This window comes from Salvelinus fontinalis, chromosome 26, assembly GCF_029448725.1.
Source record: "Salvelinus fontinalis isolate EN_2023a chromosome 26, ASM2944872v1, whole genome shotgun sequence".
NCBI classification, from domain to species: Eukaryota; Metazoa; Chordata; class Actinopteri; order Salmoniformes; family Salmonidae; genus Salvelinus; species Salvelinus fontinalis.
In genome coordinates, this window is record NC_074690.1 from 42,805,814 (window position 1) to 42,826,161 (window position 20,348).

General features: G+C 44.5%; 1 protein-coding gene across 4 annotated transcripts in view; it reads left to right on the forward strand.

The window, feature by feature from the left end:
- Positions 1-16,363, forward strand: part of LOC129824388 (zinc finger and BTB domain-containing protein 46-like) — a 117,469-nt gene extending 101,106 nt beyond the window's left edge. Inside the window, exons 6-7 of one of the 4 annotated variants that reach the window (XR_008754747.1) lie at positions 357-3,205; positions 3,385-3,438. Coding sequence is in view for 3 of the 4 variants with exons in the window: in XM_055883980.1 (XP_055739955.1) it covers positions 11,047-11,222; positions 12,108-12,548 (617 nt within the window). In the remaining variant the exon portion in view is untranslated. Of the gene's footprint in view, positions 1-356; positions 3,479-11,046; positions 11,223-12,107 lie in introns of those variants that run through there. The other 3 variants (XM_055883980.1, XM_055883982.1, XM_055883981.1) reach the window with 3 other exon arrangements.
- The last annotated feature ends 3,985 nt before the right edge of the window (positions 16,364-20,348 follow it).

Sequence of the window (20,348 nt, forward strand, 5' to 3'; positions counted from 1 at the left end):
ATTCGTCTACTCAAACATCACGCACACACACACACATACAGGCGCTCAATGACTCGTCCATCCTCTGTGCGCACACGTGGGTGGAAGGAGAACAAGAGGATGAATGAAAAAAAGAGAGAGAGAGAAAACAGAGAACCAACCCCTAACCCGTTCCTCCTGTCTGGTAGAGGAGAGGACAGCAAGTAGTTTTGTTCTTTCTTCCTCCTCTGCTCTGCGCTGGGGTGGCTGTGGCGATGCGGCTGCCTCTGTGTGCCCCCTTGCCCCCTCTCTCTCTGTGCTGCTGTTGTGTGGACGCAGCCAGCTGGTTACAGCTTGTCCAGAGTGGGTGGGTGAGACTAGTTTCCTGTGCTCCTCAGGGCTCCACAACAACCACCACTACCAGCAGCAGCAGCACCTCCACAGCCCAACACTCCAACCAGGGGCCAAATCAGGAGCTGCAGGGGCCACATTTGATAGCAAACAAGGGGCTGCTTCCTCCTCCTATTTCGCCTCCTCTCCTCTTCTCCTCCCGCCTCCTCTTCCACCGCCCCAACCATCCTCCCGCCGTCCACCCACTGCCCCCCTGCAGCCCTCCGAGGCCAGGCCTCCGATGGCCCCTGGGTTGCGGCCTGGGGGACCCCTCTCAGCACTCCACTCACACTCAGTGGAGCTGGCTATGGATGAAGAAGAGGCCCTAAAGGGCCCTGAGCCCTGCTCACCCCCACCAGAGGTAAGCAGAAACATCCATGTGTACCCCGAGTGGAAGTTGGCCCTTCAGGCACTGATCTGGGATCAGCTTATCCTCACTAGATTATAACCTTAACAATGAGGAGGAATGTAAACATGACCTGAGATCAGTGCCCAGGGACAACTTCATCCTTGTCCTTCTGGGACTGCGGGTAGGCGTGGGGTTGGTGGGGGGGTTGTATACCCCTGGGGGGTCATATCTCAACCCGTCCCCCAACCCCACTACTATTGTGTGTGTGTTTGTTCACTCTAGTCGAGCTGACTGTGTGTGGAATCTGTTGTATTTCCTGGTTTAGTGACCTGTGTTATTACTGGTGATATCTGTTTGTCCGTACAATCTGTCTGCCCATCCTTCTCCTTCCCGTCCACGTGTCTTATGTTTTCGTCAATTCACGTGTTTTCCTTTCTCTTTTCCCTTTTTCAACTTTACGTTTGTTTTTTTTTCTCATGATTTTATTACCGTTTAATGAGCTATCTTAACATAAGCACATGCAGTACATCCACAACCCAGATTGCATACGCCTAGCTCAGAGTGGATGGTAAGTAGGGAGTAATATTAGTAGATGTGATAGTAGTTCTCTAGTTAGACACTGTATGTGGTCCAAAAGATCGGTGGTTTTCAACCAGAACCTTTTTGACATGACCACGTGACCTGTGGAAAGCACACGGTATTTTGACTTTAGAGCACCAGTGCCGGTCAGATAACACCTGGGACACACAATCTATATCATTGTTTCTCGTCCTCTGCACTCATTTGAGTGGCATGCATCACGAGGAAAAGTCATTTGCATCATTTGACCTTATCCTGCGGGAACCATTAGCACAGGCAAGTCTCGTTAGGCTTTACTGTACCACAGCCTCTGCTATAGAAACACATGGAGCATGGCTTTGTGTCCGTGGGTGCACCTTTACTCTGCAGAAACCCCTCATCTCTAGCCCAAACCATTCAAAAGTAACGACCCATTTTACCGGAAACCAAAAATGCATATTCCTTTGAGGATTTGCGGGACTCTCTTAAAGGGGTACACACATTAATCATCATGAGTAAGGAATTATGAAAATACTTCAAATATACCCTATTTAAACTATAAAAACATTTGTCAAAGAAAATAGATGATTTGCAGTGTGAGATGAGATGGTGGTCATTAGCACTAAATAAATGAATAGAAACATTTGAGGTGTTCCGCAGGATTTTTGTTCATCCCATTAAGGTGTGCCACAGTTCAACAAAGGTTGGGAACCACTGCTATAGATGGTTTAGATAACAGAACGGTTTTGGGACTGAATAGAATCAATATCTCTTGACAATAAGAGGGTCGCACTGAGACCGCAGGAAATTGCCACTGTGTGTGTGTGTGTGTGTGTGTGTGTGTGTGTGTGTGTGTGTGTGTGTGTGTGTGTGTGTGTGTGTGTGTGTGTGCGTGCGTGCGTGCGTGCGTGCGTGCGTGCGTGCGTGTGGCTTTTGGTTTCAGTGGACCTCCCTCCCTACAAGCCTCCGTATCTCTGTGGACAAGCCATCTGTTTGCCCAGTGCATGGTGTCTGTTCTTAAGGAAGGAGGGAGGGATGGAGAGTGGATGTGGAGGAGGGGTAGGCTTTAGTTTGGGGATGAACACACACAGCCATGGGGAGTGGTCATTGAACAAACAAAAGTACATCTCTAACCTCCTTTTCAGAGAGATGAATACATATTGAATACCTTATCTCCCTGAACACCGTTTCTCTCTCTCTCTCTCTCTCTCTCTCTCTCTCTCTCTCTCTCCCTCAACCCCCTCTCTCTCCCCCTCTCTCTCTCTCTCTCTCTCTCTCGCTCTCTCTCTCTCTCTCTCTCCCTCAACCCCCTTTCTCCCCCTCTCTCTCTCTCCCTCTCTCTCTCTCTCGCTCTCGCTCTCTCGCTCTCTCTCTCGCTCTCTCTCTCTCTCTCTCCCTCTCTCTCTCAATTCAATTCAATTTGCTTTATTGGCATGACGTAACAATGTACATATTGCCAAAGCTTATTTTTGATATTTACAATATAAAAATAAAAATGAGAATCAAAATTGTCTCTCTCTCTCTCTCTCCACCTGTTATGTTACGATTAAAGGAGTGAAGGGTGATCGTGTTATAATGCCACACTGACCACAGACTATAGCCCTTAGATTGGCAGGACCTCACCCAAACATTGACCTATTTTTAATCTCTGTTTGTGATATTGTTTTGGTTTATTTGAAGTGTTATTTATTTGCTCTCTGACTTTTTCTCTCGTTAACAGTTTGTCTTCTTTTTGTGTCTTTTGTCTTGTCAAGATGTGTGAATTGTGTGTGTTTGTGTGTCTCGCTCTCTCTTTCTGTGTGCGTGTGTTCACAGCTTGCCTTGCCTGCATGCCTAAAGAATATTCTTCCATACATTTTAGAGCTAGGGTGTGTTTGTGGTAACTGTGTATCCTGTGTTTTTAGGTGGATACGCGGGATGGAAAGGATTCTAATCAGGGATACAACAAAGGTATGTATGGTGCCTGACCCGGTGAATTTTAGATAGCATATACATTCTAAAAGTCAGAATTCTCTTTACCTCTCTTTATTTTTGACCATTGTTCTCACATGATGATATCTTTCTCTCCCACACTCTATCTCCATGCTTTCTTCCCTCCTATCTCCTTCTCCTCCTCTTCTCTCGCTTAGTTCTGGAGCCTGGCCCGTCTCCCATGGAGGGGGATCAGATGGCTGATGAGAGGCATGGTGTGTCCAGGGTGGAGGTGTTGGAAGGTGGAGGGAGAGGGGCCCTGTTGGGGCCTGCTTGGCCCCAGGAGCTGGCCTGCTCCCTGTGCAAACGGCTGTTCAGCAGCCTGGAGCAGCTCAGGAAGCACGAGTACCGCCACACCCTGTCCCTCATGGCCCTCTCCCTGGACTGGCCTGACTCGCAAGGCCCGCAAGCCAACCACCACCACCACCAGACTCATGCATTCTCCCAGGGACCCATTCACTCCCAGTCTCTCTATCGCCTCCCGGTGGGCGAGCCTTTCCCAGCGCGGTACCTCTGCTCCCAGTGTCCAGCCACCTTCACGCTCAAGTCCAACGCAGACCGGCATGAGAAGACCATCCACTTCAAGAGGAAGCTGATGCAGTGCACCTACTGTCTGAAACACTTCAGAGACCGCACTGATCTACACAGACACCTGTCTTCTGTGCACTCCAGAGAAAGAGGGCACTCGTGCCCGGCCTGCGCCAAAGCGTTCAGTACCCAGAAGAACCTGGCCACACATGTCAAGGTGTGCTGCCAGGTGGGGGTGGGGGTGGGGTCATGGAGAAGGGTCGGCGTGGGGGTGGGGCAGGGTGGGGTTGCCGAGCAACTGTGGGGCTTGCATCATGAGATGAAGGTGGACGCCCATAGCAACCATAATACTCATCATCGCCATGTGAATGTGGTCGATTGAGCTCGGAAGCATACAAAGATAAAGAGAGTAAACACACACACACCCGCGTACGCACACACACACACACACACACCCCCACACACACACACATGCTATACATGACATTTAATGACCTGTGGTGTCACTTCCTCCCTAGACCCATATCTCCCTTCACATTGGCTGAGTGTCGATCTGGGCGGGCCCCATATGGGTTGTATGTGAGAGCACTGGCACATTTTCTTCAGCCTGTGCAAGTATTTGTACATTTATAAGATTAAAGACCGATATTTTATAAAAGGTCTGGTTTTTACTTATGGGCCTATATTTTTGAGGAGGCTTTAGGCATCTTTTTTAAAGAGCATAATTAAAATGCAAAGTTAACGGTGAAAACGTACTGCAACTGCTCAACTGAGTTCCAGCTTTGTTTTAATATATATATAAATATGTGTGTCCATGTGTTGTCTGTCTGTTTGTCATTCTGTCACTTGTCAATGGAGTTGAAATGAGGGCTGCTCATTTCATTGATGATATTGTGCTGCTGTTGGAAATAGGATCTGGTCTAGGATCAGCTTACAGTACCTTTCTTAAATCTTTACTGTAACCATTAGGGGGCGAAAGACAAAACGGACTTTAGTGGAGTGTCTATGGGGAACTTTGTTCTTCTACTTGTGACGTTTGTTCTATCCCCCAGCCCGCTGTCTCTCTGTGTCGCCAGTCAGGGCTCAACCCTCTTCTCCACATTAGGCAGGGAGATCTGTATATCTCCAGTTCTTTACTTCTCACTTAAACGGTTCAGAAACTGACCACAAATCAGCACCGCCTGCAGGTAATCCTATTTACGACACATCCCCTGTCAGTGTTCGTACTGCGCACTCTCATCAGAGGACGGCTTATCTCGTCTGAAACAAGGCTTCAGTCATCTGTTTGAACCATTATTCAAAGCAGGAAGTGCTACTGAAACAACACATCTCCGGTGTGAAAGAGTGCAATCTAACGTTCAGCGCAGGTTTACAACAAGTACAACTGTGACAGATACAACGGCCCTTAGAGGGTGATGTTTCACCCAAATCGTCTTCCACTAAAGTACACCTAAATGGATTTGAGGATAGGAGGTATCACTCGTATGTTTTGGCACGATGACTGGTTTCCTCTCCTTCATCTGCTCTGGTGTGAACTAACTGGACTGGTGAAAGCGGGTTTCTGTGAAGGCGTTTTCATTTTCCCCCTACATTTGGCCTGTGTTGTTTTCAGATCCGTGCTGATGCAGGAGCACCGAGCAACTTAAAACAATAGAGACACGCCGTTGGGCTGTTGGGGTCGCTCCAAATCCCCTCTGTGCGCTGCGCCCCAATCCTCCTTACCCCCTCGATAAGCCCAGCTGAAGGAGAATAGTAATTGGCTCTTCTCAGCTCCAGCCCTTATTGACCTAAGACTCTTCAGATAAAGAGGAGGTGGGCGAAGGAGGGGCATGACCTCTCTGACCTGAGAGAGAGAGAGAGAGAGAGAGAGAGAGAGAGAGAGAGAGAGAGAGAGAGAGAGGAGAGAGAGAGAGAGAGAGGAGAGAGAGAGGAGAGAGAGAGAGAGAGAGAGGAGAGAGAGAGAGAGAGAGAGAGAGAGAGAGAGAGGAGAGAGAGAGAGAGAGAGAGAGAGAGAGAGAGAGAGGAGAGAGAGGAGAGGAGAGGAGAGAGAGAGAGAGAGAGAGAGAGAGAGGGAGGGATACAGAGAGAGAGAGATAGGGAGGGATACAGAGAGAGAGAGAGGGAGGGATACAGAGAGAGAGAGAGGGAGGGATACAGAGAGAGAGAGAGAGAGAGAGGGATACAGAGAGAGAGATTTTGATTCTCATTTTTATATTGTAAATAAGCTTTGACAATATGTACATTGTTACGTCATGCCAATAAAGCAAATTGAATTGAATTGAAAATTGAATTGAGAGAGAGAGAGACAGGGAAATAGAGAGAGAGAGAGAGAGACAGGGATACAGAGAGAGAGAGAGAGAGACAGGGATACAGAGAGAGAGAGAGAGAGTATATGGGAAATGGAGACAGAAGAGTAGAAGTTGGATGGTGTGGTCAGAGAGGGGCAGACTGTGCATTGTAACACAGTCTGTGGTTGATGTACAGGGAGTAATGTTTGTGAATGACAGGGTGGGACTGAAAACTAGGCCAAACCTATCACTTACTGTACCTTAAATGGAATTCCTTACAGACGGTTTGTCTTCCTCCTGCTTCCTATGATTTGAAAACAAGGGGCATGAGTTTTGAATGTATAATTTGGTTGTTGGATTGATGCTATTTGAGTAACTGAATTGTAGAACCACAAAGCTCTCTCTCTCTCTCTATCTCTCTCTCTCTCCCTGTCTCTCTCTATCTCTGTATCCCTGTCTCTCTCTCCATGTCTCTCTCTCTCTCACTGTCTCTCTCTCCCTGTCTCTCTCTCTCTTTCTCCCTCTCTCTCTCTCTCTCTCCCCCTGTCTCTCTCTCTCTCTCTCTGTCTCTCTCTCTCTCTCTCTCTCACTCTCGATCTCGATGTCTCTCACTCTCTCTCTCTCTCTCACTCTCTCTCTCTCTCTCTCTCTCTCTCTCTCTCTCTCTCTCGATGTCTCTCACACTCTCTCTCTCTGTCTCTCGCTCTCTGTTGATCCTTAAGGACTTAAACATGTCACAGTGTTTGAGTGGTTTGACTAAAATGCTGTTTCGCAATAAATGTTAATCTCTGAGAGCGAGGACTCCTAAAACCCAGCTAACAACAAACGTTCCCACAACATTAGAGAACATTCCCTTAAGAGTCTCATTATGACATCAACGTCACTCAAAACATACCCAGAACATGGTTACCATGTTCTCAGAATATAAGGTATTAATGTTCTCGACACGTTTCATGGGAACGTTGCAAGAACATTCATGTGTCCAGTTTTCTGAGGGTTGGGAGAACATTTCATCAATGTCACACCAAAAATACACAGAACGTGGTTGCCATGTTCTCAGAATATAAGATATTAATGTTCTAGACACGTTTCATGGGAACGTTCTGTCGTGGTCCCCTGGAGGTTTTAGTCTAGTTCCCAGTTTGTTTCAGGGATGTCCCTGTTTCTTTACACACCGCCCCTTGTTTCTGTTTCAGAGCCCGTCAAGGCTCGGATTGGTGAGCCACTGTTCCACTCACAGCTCTTTGTCTGTTGGCAAGGTTAGCGACACACACAGTGCTTTTAAAGATCAAAATACCGTGAACCTAAAGGTTGTGAGTTTAGATCCCCGGTGGAGACATGTTGAACAGTAACTACTTTATAAATGAACAATGTTATCATGTACATTACCGTTCAAAAGTTTGGGGTCACTTAGAAATGTCCTTATTTTTTGAAATAAAAGCAATTTGTTTGCCCATTAAAATAACATCAAATTGATCAGAAATACAGTGTAGACATTGTTAATGTTGTAAATGACTATTGTAGCTCGAAACGGCTGATTTCTTTATGTAATATCTACATTGGCGTACAGAGGCCCATTATCAGCAACCATCACTCCTGTGTTCCAATGGCACGTTAGTGTTAGCCAATCCACGTTTATCATTTTAAAAGGCTAATTGATCATTAGAAAACCCTTTTGCAATTATGTTAACACAGCTGAACACTGTTGTCCTGATTTAAAGAAGCAATAAAACTGTCCTTCTTTAGACTAGTTGAGTATCTGGAGCATCAGCATTTGTGGGTTCGATTACAGGCTCAAAATGGCCAGAAACTAAGACTTTCTTCTGAAACTCGTCAGTCTATTCTTGTTCTGAGAAATGAAGGCTATTCCATGCGAGAAATTGCCAAGAAACTGAAGATCTCGTACAACGCAGTATACTACTCCCTTCACAGAACGTGGGAGGCCCCGGTGCACAACTGAGTGGGAGGACAAGTATATTTAGATTGTCTAGTTTGAGAAACAGACGCCTCACAAGTCCTCAACTAGAAGCTTCATTAAATAGTACCCGCAAAACACCAGCCTCAACGTCAACAGTGAAGAGGCGACTCCGGGATGCAATTTCAGGACAAGGACAGAATGTCCTGTGTTTTAAATCTGTGTATTGCAACGTTTTAATGAAACGGGTCTAGAACATTCACATCTTATATTCTGAGAACATGGCAACCCTGTTCTGTGTATGTTTGGTGTAAAATGTGTGGAATATTCTCCTAATCATTCAGAAAACTGGACACATGAATGTTCTTGCAACGTTCCCACTAAATGGGACTAGAACATGTATACTTTATATTCTGAGAACATGGCAACCGTGTTCCGTGTATGTTTGCTGTGAAGTTGCTGGATTATTTCTCCTAACCCTCAGAAAACTGGACACATGAATGTTCTTTCAACGTTCCCATGTAACGTGTCTTCGAACATTAATAGTGGATATTCTGAGAACACAGTAACCACGTTCTGGTTAAGTTAGTTTTGTTTTGACATTAAGGGAATGCTCTCCTAACTCTAAACGCCAAAACATGCTAAATAGGGTCTCAGGAGGTTTTTGCTAACATACATAAAATGTTCCCCTAACTAACAGAAAACTGGAAACTCAAACATCAGGGGAACATTACGGGTAACATTACAAAAACGTTCTCTCTTCCTAGAATTGTTAGCTGGGAATAGCCCTCTTTCCACTTCCTCATTCTGATCATTCTGAGGGAGAAAGTGTATTTTTCTGGCTGTTTGACGTTACTGTAGTACAGCAGCACGTAGTGTCCTCATTTCATGGAAGGGCATCAACCAATTAGCCAATCAACCAACCACTCATTCAATCAAATTTGTACCTTTGACAAATGCATCTGACCAAAGAAGACAGCCTTGCGTCAACCCCCAAAAAGGGCAATGACAATATAAAGCTGTGTTTGTCAGTCCTGGTCTATGCGTGTCTGTACCCATACTGTGAATATTAGTCAAAGGGAAGAGCAGAGGCCCCATTCGTGGAACTTTAGCGGCATCAGCCAGTTTGATTGTGGTCAAAAGCAGTGCACTCCAGGGTGTCATTTGAGATATGCTCTGTATGTCATTTTGGTTTCTTCCACACACAACAGATACGAGAACGGAGCAAGTGGAACTTGTCGTCTTGTTGAAGAAACTCATCCCTGAGATGACTTGGGAAAAAACTCTGTCAATACGTCCACCCCTAAAAACACGGGGTCCCTTTTCTCATGCGAATCCAGACTGATTACGAACCAGATGGCCCTTTTTATAAAGAGCAAAACGAGGCTGATTTCAGTTGCACTGTTGTTATTTTGTTTTGTAAAGACAGGGTATTTTAGACTGTATTTAAAAAAATATCTTTTCAGTCCCAAATATCATATATCAATATGTCATTTTTCTGAAGTTTGATGCTGTTTCCTGGTGGTTTGTATTCTGTAATCAATAAACTGTGAAGGAACACACGTTTGGACGTTGGGTCTGATAGCGTTTTCTTGTGTTTGAGTCCTGTAGTTATGTAGAAATATACAGTACACACAAACTGTATAAAATCATGCGTGTAACACACGTACATTTTCCTTTCCTAAATTACCAGGTAAGTAATATGTGTCTGCATACTGCGTGAGTATATACATCATTTTGGTTGTAGGTATAAACTATGCTCCACAGACTTTGAGTTACGGCCATGTTTCCCAATGCCTCACAGTTCAAGGTCGGATGAGCTGGTCATGTTTTCTACTCTGACTCCCTGAGCCTTTCTAACGTCAGGTAACCAAAATGTGTGTCACACCCCCACTGGGCGGTAGATAAAATGTGTCCTCTCTGTTCTTGTCTTGGCGTTTGCTCATCGCCCAATCTATCTACCCACTGGGCACACACTGGTTGAACCAACATTGCTTCCAGGTCATTTCAGGGAAATCACGTGGAACCGACGTGGAGTAGACATTGAATCTGTCCCCCAGTGGGACGCTTTTTGCCCGAACACATTTAGTCAATGTCCGGGTAAGACGCCTGTGTGCACACACAGACATACTCACAATATGTCTGCTGGAGCATCTACTTAGGCTTAGCGGAGGCTGTAGAATAGGGCTCTCCAACCCTGTTTCTGGAGAGCTATGCTGCCTTCCTGTAGGTTCCTGTAGGTCTGGCTCCAACCCTAATCTCGCGCACCCAATTGTAATAACTAGCTGGTCGATAAGATGAAGGTCAGTTACAGCTGGGATTGGGGTGAGAGCATAAAGGAGGGTAGCAACCCCGGGAACAGAGTTGGAGAGCCCTGCTGTAGAAGCTGAAAACCAACAGGATGGTGTTACTAATTATGTACTGGTCCCCTTTGACCTGACTTCACCGCTGTAAGTATCTAGCAAGTTCTCCAACTCACGTGTGTTGGTGTGTACCTGATTCCTCCTGTGGGTGACCTGCTATATGTCATGTGTAGACATAGAGCTATCCAAGCCCTGCTGTGTTGTAATCTCTCTCCATCATCGCTCTCCCCGCCTTTTACCTTTTGTATGTATGTATGTAGTTTGTCATTATTTTGTACCTGATCTCACGCGTGTGTTGATCTTAACCCAGTTCATCCTGAGTTGATCTATTATGTGGAGATGTCGCTCGATTGTAGGCCTTTATCCAAGCCTTACTGTATTGTTCTCCATCTCTCTCTGATGTCTTCTTTGTTTTATCCAATAGACACTGACATTTAAAGTGGGCATCAGCGTTGGTAATACCGTCTAATGTTAAATATAGGTTGGCAGTGTCTTTTAAACCTGTGTCTTTGATCAATTGAATCTGTCACTGAAATTTGCACTTCTGGTATTTTTTTTAAATTAATCTAACTGATGTAGAAGTTTTAAACCTTTTGAATTAACTTTCATCAAACTGTGGTTTAACTCGCGTAGACTAGATGCAAACTAATCTCTCTCTCTCTCTCTCTCTCTCTCTCTCTCTCTCTCTCTCTCTCTCTCTCTCTCTCTCTCTCTCTCTCTCCACAGTGAATGACTTCACAGTGATCCGTAAGAAGTTTAAGTGCCCCTACTGTAGTTTCTCTGCCATGCACCAGTGCATCCTGAAGAGGCACATGCGCTCCCACACGGGCGAGAGGCCCTACCCCTGTGAGATCTGTGGCAAGAAGTTCACCAGGAGGGAGCACATGAAGAGACACACACTGGTGAGAGCAGTGCGGTAGCAGACAGTCACCACCGGGGTGCAGCAGTGAGCTGAGTCACACACTGGCCATGCTGTTCCCTTAACGAAACAGGTCTTTGGGCACAGATCTAGCACCAGTTCAGTTTCTCTTAATCCTAACTTTAGTATATGGGGGTGAAAACTGCTAAATGTACCTTTCAATCAGCCATTCAATTTCGCAATGAAAGTACTGGATAAGTGAAATGAAATCTAAAAGTAACATTTTAGCCCTGCTCCTTCTTTTTTCCTGCTCCCTTCTCTACTGCACACACACACACACACACACACACACACACACACACACACACACACACACACACACACACACACACACACACACACACACACACACACACACACACACACACACACACACACACACACACACACACACACACAAAATCTGGAGAGGCCAAAGAAATTAGCTGTGGTTAGAGCCAGGTGAAAGCCAGAGCAGTATATAGTACCACTCAGCTGCTGTGCTGTGCTCAGGGGAGAAGAGTTCAGAGAGCAGAGAAACATCCACTATGACTACAGGCCAGCCCAGCGGGAGTCAGGAAGAGATTGGAGGAGGGTTGAGGACTATTACTGGCCCAGGCTTTGAGCTCCCATGGTTTTGCTATGTCAGAGGATAGCATACAGAGAGGCTTCGGCCAACATCTGTGATGGATGTTTCTGCATTTAACAATGCTACCTCACTGTTTGACAACAATTTGACTTGAGCAGAAACAGGCTGACTCATGTTGTTTCCTTTGAGCATTCCAGTCTGTCCAACTCAGTTGGTAAGCTTGGTTTAGACTTCTGCATTCTGAAGGATATAAGTATGTGTGTAAGTTGTGTGGGTTAATGATGTGTGTCTCTCCTACAGGTCCACAGTAAGGATAAGAAGTATGTGTGTAAGGTCTGCAGCCGGGTCTTCATGTCGGCGGCCAGTGTCGGAATCAAACACGGCTCCCGTCGCCACGGCGTCTGCGTTGACTGTTCCGGGCGGGGCATGGCCGCGTTATTGGACCACAACGGAGAAGTGGGCGGAGAGCTCTCCCCTGAGGACGAGCCGTATCCCGGCGACCACCGTTTCCCTGATGACCAGACCGAGTGCGACGGCGACGGAGAGGAAGAGATGATGACGGAAGGGGATGGAGAGATAATAGGAGAGGCGGATGACAAGGGAAGGAAGTGGAAGGATGACTCAGGGAGGATGACGGCGGGAGACGGGGCGATGGACAATGACAAGGAGGAGAGCAATGACTCTGTGCCAGAGCGGGTGCAGCACAATGGGAGCGAGAAGGATTTCGGCTGGATCTCTTAGGATCCCATGGGATCATTTAGGATCTATTGTGGATCTGTTGGAATGCCTCAGGCAGAGACACTTCTCTTTACCCATGTTCATGGGCAGGCCTTCCTCTGAGTGGGGTATGTGGGCGATACATGACAATGATCTAAATTGACAGGTGCCACACACACAAGCTGAGCCCTGTGCTGATGATTGCCATGGAGAGCGATTGAGAGAAGAGAGTCTCTTTCTGTTCACCACCTTTCTTTCCTCTTTAGTTTCTTTTTTCTTTTCTTGTTTCTGATGAGGACCAGACCAGAGTCTGTCCATTGGTTTAGATGTCCACCTATGTCACACTGGGACCAATGAGGACTTATTAAACGGTCTTGGGTGATGTTGGACTGTGGCGAATTTGTGGTCACAGTCGCCACGGACATGACGGATTGTTAACGGTTTGGAAAAATGCCACGGTGGTGTCTTGTTGCCATGCAGTCCTATTTGGGGACAGTCTATACATTTTTGGGGACAATCTTTTATCTATTGCAAAGATGCACGCGTCGGTCATCGGAGTGAAACTGCCACAGACTTGCACTTTAAACGTTGACTAGAATCCTGTCAATGCCCACAAACCGTGGTTTACATTTTCAATCTGATTTTAACCACACAACTCGGTGACCGCACCTACCTTTAAGGATATATTGTATGTCCTCATGACTGTTATATATATATACATGGATATTAGTATGCTTATGTAGTAGTTTGCTGATTATATAGCCTATGCCTTTCAATGGGTTCTTTTTCCTCCACTTTTTCTTGCGTTTTTGTCGAGCTGTGGTGAGAACGATGAAAGGTTGAGCAAATGTACATGCCAACAAGCCACGGGAATTGTAGTAGATCGAAGGAGAGTTGACGACAGGGAGTATTAGAGAGTGAACACTATGCAGGAACATAACCCATCACTCCAGAGGTAAGTGCTCTCTACTTTCAGAGAGAGGATATCAACGTTTTTAGGGTCGCGTCCACAGTTTAACAGATGTTCCAGCGGTGCAGCGAAATGCCTCTGTTACCGGCTCCTAATCAACGTAGTGTCTAGATCTCCACTTCAGATATTTACTCCCAGAATGAGAGAGGTTGTCTTGTCTGAGGAAAGGTGACGAAATGCTTATTTGTGTACCGTTTGTGTACCGTTTGCCTTTGTTCTGTCCTTCCATCTCACGTTGTGTCTCTGTGCAGACTCTTTAGAACCTTTTTGTTCAGTGATCATTTGTATATTTCACCATCGACACAGAATATGCACACTTTTACATCTTAGCGGACCTTAAATGACGGTTCAATCTTTCATTTTGGTGAGGACATTTTATTTCGGTTTGTATTTGTAAAGAAAAGGTCAGGCTTGAGTCCATCCGGAGAGGATGCCTGTTCTGCTGAGTGCTTTTGTGACGCTTTCTTTTGTTTGAAAATGTTATTTATTCAAAATCCATGTTTTTTTTTTTGTAGTGGAATTATTATACTATAAAAGCATTCCCTCCACTCTGTCTCATGCCTTCTGTGGGCGCGGTGTGTGGGTGTGTTCGTGTGTGCGCACGCACGTGAGATGTGTTTTGATTTTCTTCCGGTTATTTCCTGCTATTTGACCATTTGGAGTCTTATTACGATGAGCAGAAGTATGATTATTGTTGTTATGGGTTACATTATTAACTTTATGATTATTAAGTGCTGGATGCGAAGCATTATTCTGCGTTTCTTTTTGATATTTTATATCTTGTATAAGGAAAGCTTTTATATTTGGCCTTGTTGTGGACAGCAAGCCATTAGGCTTTTCAGATGACTTATGTTGTGCCAGTTCTCTGCTTTTCTGTTGTGCTTGGTTTTTACAGAGAAAAGACACATTAGAGGAACTTATTCTAAGTTAGATATGGATCAGAACTTACTGTGTGTATGGTATGGCACGTGCTTCTATATTACTAACATACACTAATTCATTAACATTATACCAAAAACAATCTAATACATTGTATCAAGTGCTTTTGTTTCAACCGTGCGTGTGCAGGTGCAAATATTTTCAATTTATTGTGGTCTAATCATTTTGTTTGGATGTAGTTATTTCGTTTATTTTGTAATATTCTTCAGTTTGTATACATATGGTATAATTGTATATGAAGAGCCTTGTGCCCTGCTAGTCTAGACCTGCTGGAGATTGCATCTTTAACCCCTCTTTTCTTTATTTGGCCTTGTTGCCCTGGTTTCCAAAGGCGTGTTCTACTGCATATCCTGAAACATAAACCCGATTCCAAATCCACCCCTGGCCCCAACCCCTGTATACTTTTTGTAGGTCTGAAATGATCGTACTGGTGTAAATATGATATATTTCAACTTGGCCTATCAAAGGGCAAGGTCCTTCCAGACCTACAAGACATGTTTTGGACTGCCTGGGCGCTACACGGGAAAGGAACCGAGTGGGCCACAATGTTGGCTCTGGGAACTGTAGTTGGTTTGCCGGAGGTGGTTGCAAGCACACCATCTGCCACACTTCAATTTCCATCTGTCCCAATTCTAAACACTGTATCCAACGAACACCCCTCCGCTGTATGTTTTGATTTCACTGATTGGAAATGCCTTCTCCATGTGCGGTGACTAGCTGTATTTAAGTTGCATCCTTTTCATTTGACCCATCCATCGGCAATCTCGAATCTGTTTTCAGAACGAAAACAAGTGACGTTTGGGTGGATATGTTGAACGTTAATGGCTGAATATAACGGGATTGTCGAGAAGTGCAGTGTAGTCGGAAAGTAGTGCAGTATCCGTGATATTCCTCTGTCACCCACACAGATATTTCCCCCCACTTTAGTTCTCTTCTCATCATCACCTGCCTGTGTCTTCTTCCTTGTCTTGGGTTGTAATTCAGGAAATATTTGCCATCCAATCCCCTCAACAATGTGCCTCGATCTGTTTTACCGGTGTGTGCGTGGGTGTGCCTGCGTGGGTGTGTGTGTGTGTGTTTCAAGAGAAACGGAAATCATATATTTTATCTCAATCACAGGTGCAAATAGTTGAGACAAAAAAAAAATGCAGCTATATGTTTGTTTCTGACTGTGTTTATTAATCGTTTGTGCCCTGGTTTTATGGTCTTAACTGCACGTCTCTGTTCATTTGGCGTACCAAAGTCTCTCACATCCGCACACACCATGAACAACGAACTGCTTGCTTTTCAGAAGATGAATATGGCAATTCCCTTCTTAGATGTGTACAAAACTGAAATCCTGATTTAGCCTGTATAGCTTGATTCATATGTGCAAATCACAAAGCCATAGACATGGTTATATGTAGAGTATACTATATTTCAAAATTCTTACTTTTTATTTTAGACTCTGTTCTTTACTAAGAGTGATGTGTTCATATATATATATATATATATATATATATAAATATATATATATATAAATTGATATTACTATTATATATTATTTATTTTCTCTCCCGTTTCGCGAGGTGTCTTTCATTTGTAAAGTGAGATGCTGGAAACTTTACGGTTCTTTGTTGGGAATATTGTTCAATATGACACTGACTTTATATCGATTATCATAAACCTGTGTTTGTAACGAAGATGTGTTTGAATAATCAAAACTTTGTTCTGTTTGGGGAGGATTAAAGTGGGACGATTTTCTGTGTAGTACTGATCCCTTTTTCCGTTTTTATAGCCAAACATGACCTTCCCTGCCGTCCTGTTGTGAGGGCTAGCCTAAAGGGCTAACCCAGGCCTCTATCTAACTTCATGTTTAGTGGAATTAGCTTGACTATTATTTGCGAAACAAATCAGTCTCAATAAATTTGGAAATTGCTGCTGAAAAGAAGTTGTGCGCGTGTTGTACATTGTGTGTTCTTGTCAAACTCCACTGTATGATCTCGGGCTCGGTGCTGTAACGCAACCGTTCTCCATGAGGGGAAAAGTAGGCTTTACAGCAACGACGGTGTAGGGTGAAGTTGCTCTTGTTAGTTGATCTTGGGTTAGTTGCACATTTTCCCCACTGATGGACAAGGTTAGAATTAGGGGAGGGAAGCTGATCCTAGATCTGTACCGAGCAGAAACTTCATCCCGGATCTTGTGACGCAGACACACACCAAGGGAGAAATGTGCTGTAGATATGGGAGGGACGAACATTAGATGGGAGGGTCCTCCCCCATTTTTTTTTCACATTTAAAAATGCATTTCCTGAAATTCTACACAGTTTGACATATTATGCCTCTCTTGATGGGTATTTTGAGAGGTATATATTTTTGAAAACAAAGTACAAGCGGAAGGATAAATGGAGGATAAGTATTTACAAAAAATAGACAAAAGATGAAGACTGAGTTGTATTATAATGATGCACACATGCATATTTATTTATATTAAAAAAGACACAAAAGATGAAGACAGTTTTATTATAACGATGCACATTGATATCTACATGTAAAAAAGTTCTTGCAATTGTACAGTTTGACCTGACTTTATGGCCTCTGTTGAGGGGTATTATGAAAACAGTATAAACCCTTATCATCAGTGAACGTTTTGTAGTTTCCATAGTATACAGGTGGAAGACATACACTTGGGGGGGGGGGGCTGAGCTAAAATATACCTTACAGTATATTTAGAGCCCTGATATGCAGTCTAACAAACAGCTGCCATTTAAGACAATAGTTCAAGTTGGCTTTTAGATATTTCACTTAATAGTAAATAAATATGGTCACTGGCACACCTAAAGGTTCAGTGTGGTCTGAGATGAACTAAGGACTGGCGACGAACAGTTCTTGTGCTGACGTTGCTTCCAGAGGCAGTTTGGAACTCGGTAGTGAGTGTTGCATCCGAGGACAGATGATTTGAAGTGGTGTCTACATACTTTGCATCTGTTGCTGAAGGTCAAAGGCTGCTGGTCTGGACCTGACTGGTCTGACCTGACTGACTGGTTGGCTCTAACCTGTGCTGTCTGTCCGATACGGTTTCTTCTTTAAAAACAGATTTGGATATCCTGTGTCCCTTTCATGTTATTTTCCCCCTAACGTCTCCCTAAAGAATAAATACAAGTTATTCAGTATTATACTTCATTATATACAGTGCATTCGGAAAGTATTCAGACCCCTTGAGTTTTTCCACATTTTTTTTTACGGTACAGCCTTATTCCATTTAATGGATTCAATTGTTTTTTCCCCTCATCAATATACACACAATATCCCATATTGACATTTTAATTTATTTCTTTATTTTTATGGGAAATGTACATTCACATTTACATAAGTATTCAGACCCTTTACTCAGTACTTTGTTGAAACACCTTTGGCAGCGATTACAGCATCAAGTCTTCTTGGGTATGACACTACAAGCTTGACACACCTGTATTTGGGGATATTCTCCCATTCTTCTCTGAAGATCCTCTCAAGCTGTCAGGTTGGATGGGGAGCGTCGCTGCACAGCTATTTTCAGGTCTCTCCAGAGATGTTCGATTGGGTTCAAGTCCGGGCTCTGGCTGGGCCACTCAAGGACATTCAGAGAATGTCTCCTGCATTGTCTTGGCTGTGTGCTTAGGGTCGTTGTCCTGTTGGAAGGTAAACCTTCGCCCCAGTCTGAGGTTGTGAGAGCTCTGGAGCATATTTTAATCAAGGATCTCTCTGTACTATGCTCCGTTCATCTTTCCCTCGATCCTAACTAGTCTCCCAGTCGCTGCCGCTGAAAAGCATACACACAGCATGATGCCGCCACCACCATGTTTCCCTGTAGGAATGGTGCCAGGTTTCTTCCAGACATGACACTTGGAATTCAGGCCAAAGAGTTCAATCTTGGTTTCATCAGACCAGAGAATCTTGTTTCTCATGGTCTGAGAGTCTTTAGGTGCCTTTTGGCAAACTCCAAGAGGGCTGTCATGTGCTTTTTACTGAGGAGTGGCTTCTGTCTGGCCACTCTACCATAAAGGCCTGATTGGTGGAGTGCTGCAGAGATGGTTGTCCTTCTGGAAGGTTCTCCTATCTCCACAGAAGAACTCTGGAGCTCTGTCAGAGTGAACTTCAGGTTCTTGGTCACCTACCTGACCAAGGCCCTTCTCCCCCGATTACTCAGTTTGGCCGGGCGGCCAGCTCTAGGAAGAGTCTCGGTGGTTCCAAACTTCTTCCATTTAAGAATGATGGAGACCACTGTGTTTTTTAGGACCTTCAATGCTGCAGACAATTTTTGGTACCCTTCCCCAGATCTGTGCCTCAACACAATTCTGCCTCGGAGCTCTACGGACAATTCCTTCAACCTCATTGCTTGGTTTTTGATCTGAAATTCACTGTCAACTGTGGAACCTTATATAAACAGGAATAGTTGAAGTCGGAAGTTTACATACACTTAGGTTGGAGTCATTAAAACCCAGTTTTCAAGCACTCCACAAATGTCTTGTTAACAAACTATAGTTTTGGCAACTCGGTTAGGACATCTACTTCCAACAATTGTTTACAGACAGATTATTTCACATATAATTCACTGTATCACAATTCCAGTGGGTCAGAAGTTTACATACACTAAGTTGACTATGCCTTAAAACAGCTTGGAAAATTCCAGGAAAATTATGTCATGGCTTTAGAAGCTTCTGTTAGCCTAATTGACATAATTTGAGTCAATTGGAGGTGTACCTGTGGATGTATTTCAAGGCCTACTGTCAAACTCAGTGCCTCTTTGCTTGACATCATGGGAAAATCAAAAGAAATCAGCCAACGAAAAAATGTAGACCTCCACAAGCCTGGTTCATCCTTGGGAGCAATTTCCCAACGCCTGAAGGTACCACGTTCATCTGTACAAACAATAGACGCAAGTATAAACACCATGGGACCACACAGCCGTCATACGGCTCAGAAAGGAGACGCGTTCTGTCTCCTAGAGATGAACGTACTTTGGTGCGAAATGTGCAAATCAATCCCAGAACAACAGCAAAGGACCTTGTAAAGATGCTGGAGGAAACAGGTACAAAATGATCTATATCCACAGTAAAACGAGTCCTATATCGACATAACCTGACAGGCTGCTCAGCAAGGAAGAAGCCACTGCTCCAAAACCGCCATAAAAAAAGCCAGACTACGGTTTGCAACTGCACATCAAAGATCGTACTTTTTGGAGAAATGTCCTCTGGTCTGATGAAACAAAAATAGAACTGTTTGGCCATAATGACCATCGTTATGTTTGGAGGAAAAAGGGGGAAGCCGTGAAGCACGAGGGTGGCGGCATCATTTTGTGGGGGTGCTTTGCTGCAGGAGGGACTGGTGCACTTCACAAAATAGATTGCATCATGAGAGAGGAAAATTATGTGGATATATTGAAGTAACATCTCAAGACATCAGTCAAGAAGTTAAAGCTTGGTCGCAAATGGGTCTTCCAGATGGAAAATGATATAAGGAAATCAGTAGTTGAAATAAATTCATTACGCCCTAATCTATGGATTTCACATGACTTGGCAGGGGAGTAGCCATGGGTGGGCCTGGGAGGGCATAGGCCCACCCAATGGGGAGCCAGTCCAAGCCAATCAGAATGAGTTTTTCCCCACAAAATGCTTTATTACCGACAGACATACTCCTCGGTTTCATCAGCTGTCTTGTTGGATGGTCTCAGAAGATCGCGCATGTAAAGAATCCGGATGTGGAAGTCCTGAGCTGGCGTGGTTACACGTGGTCTTTGGTTGTGAGGCTGGTTGGACGTAGTCCTAAATTCTTAAAAACGACTTATGGCTTAAGGCTTATGGTAGAGAATTTAAATTTAAATTCTCTGGCAACGGCTCTGGTGAACATTCCTTCAGTCAGCATGACAATTGCACGCTCCCTCAAAATTTGAGACAT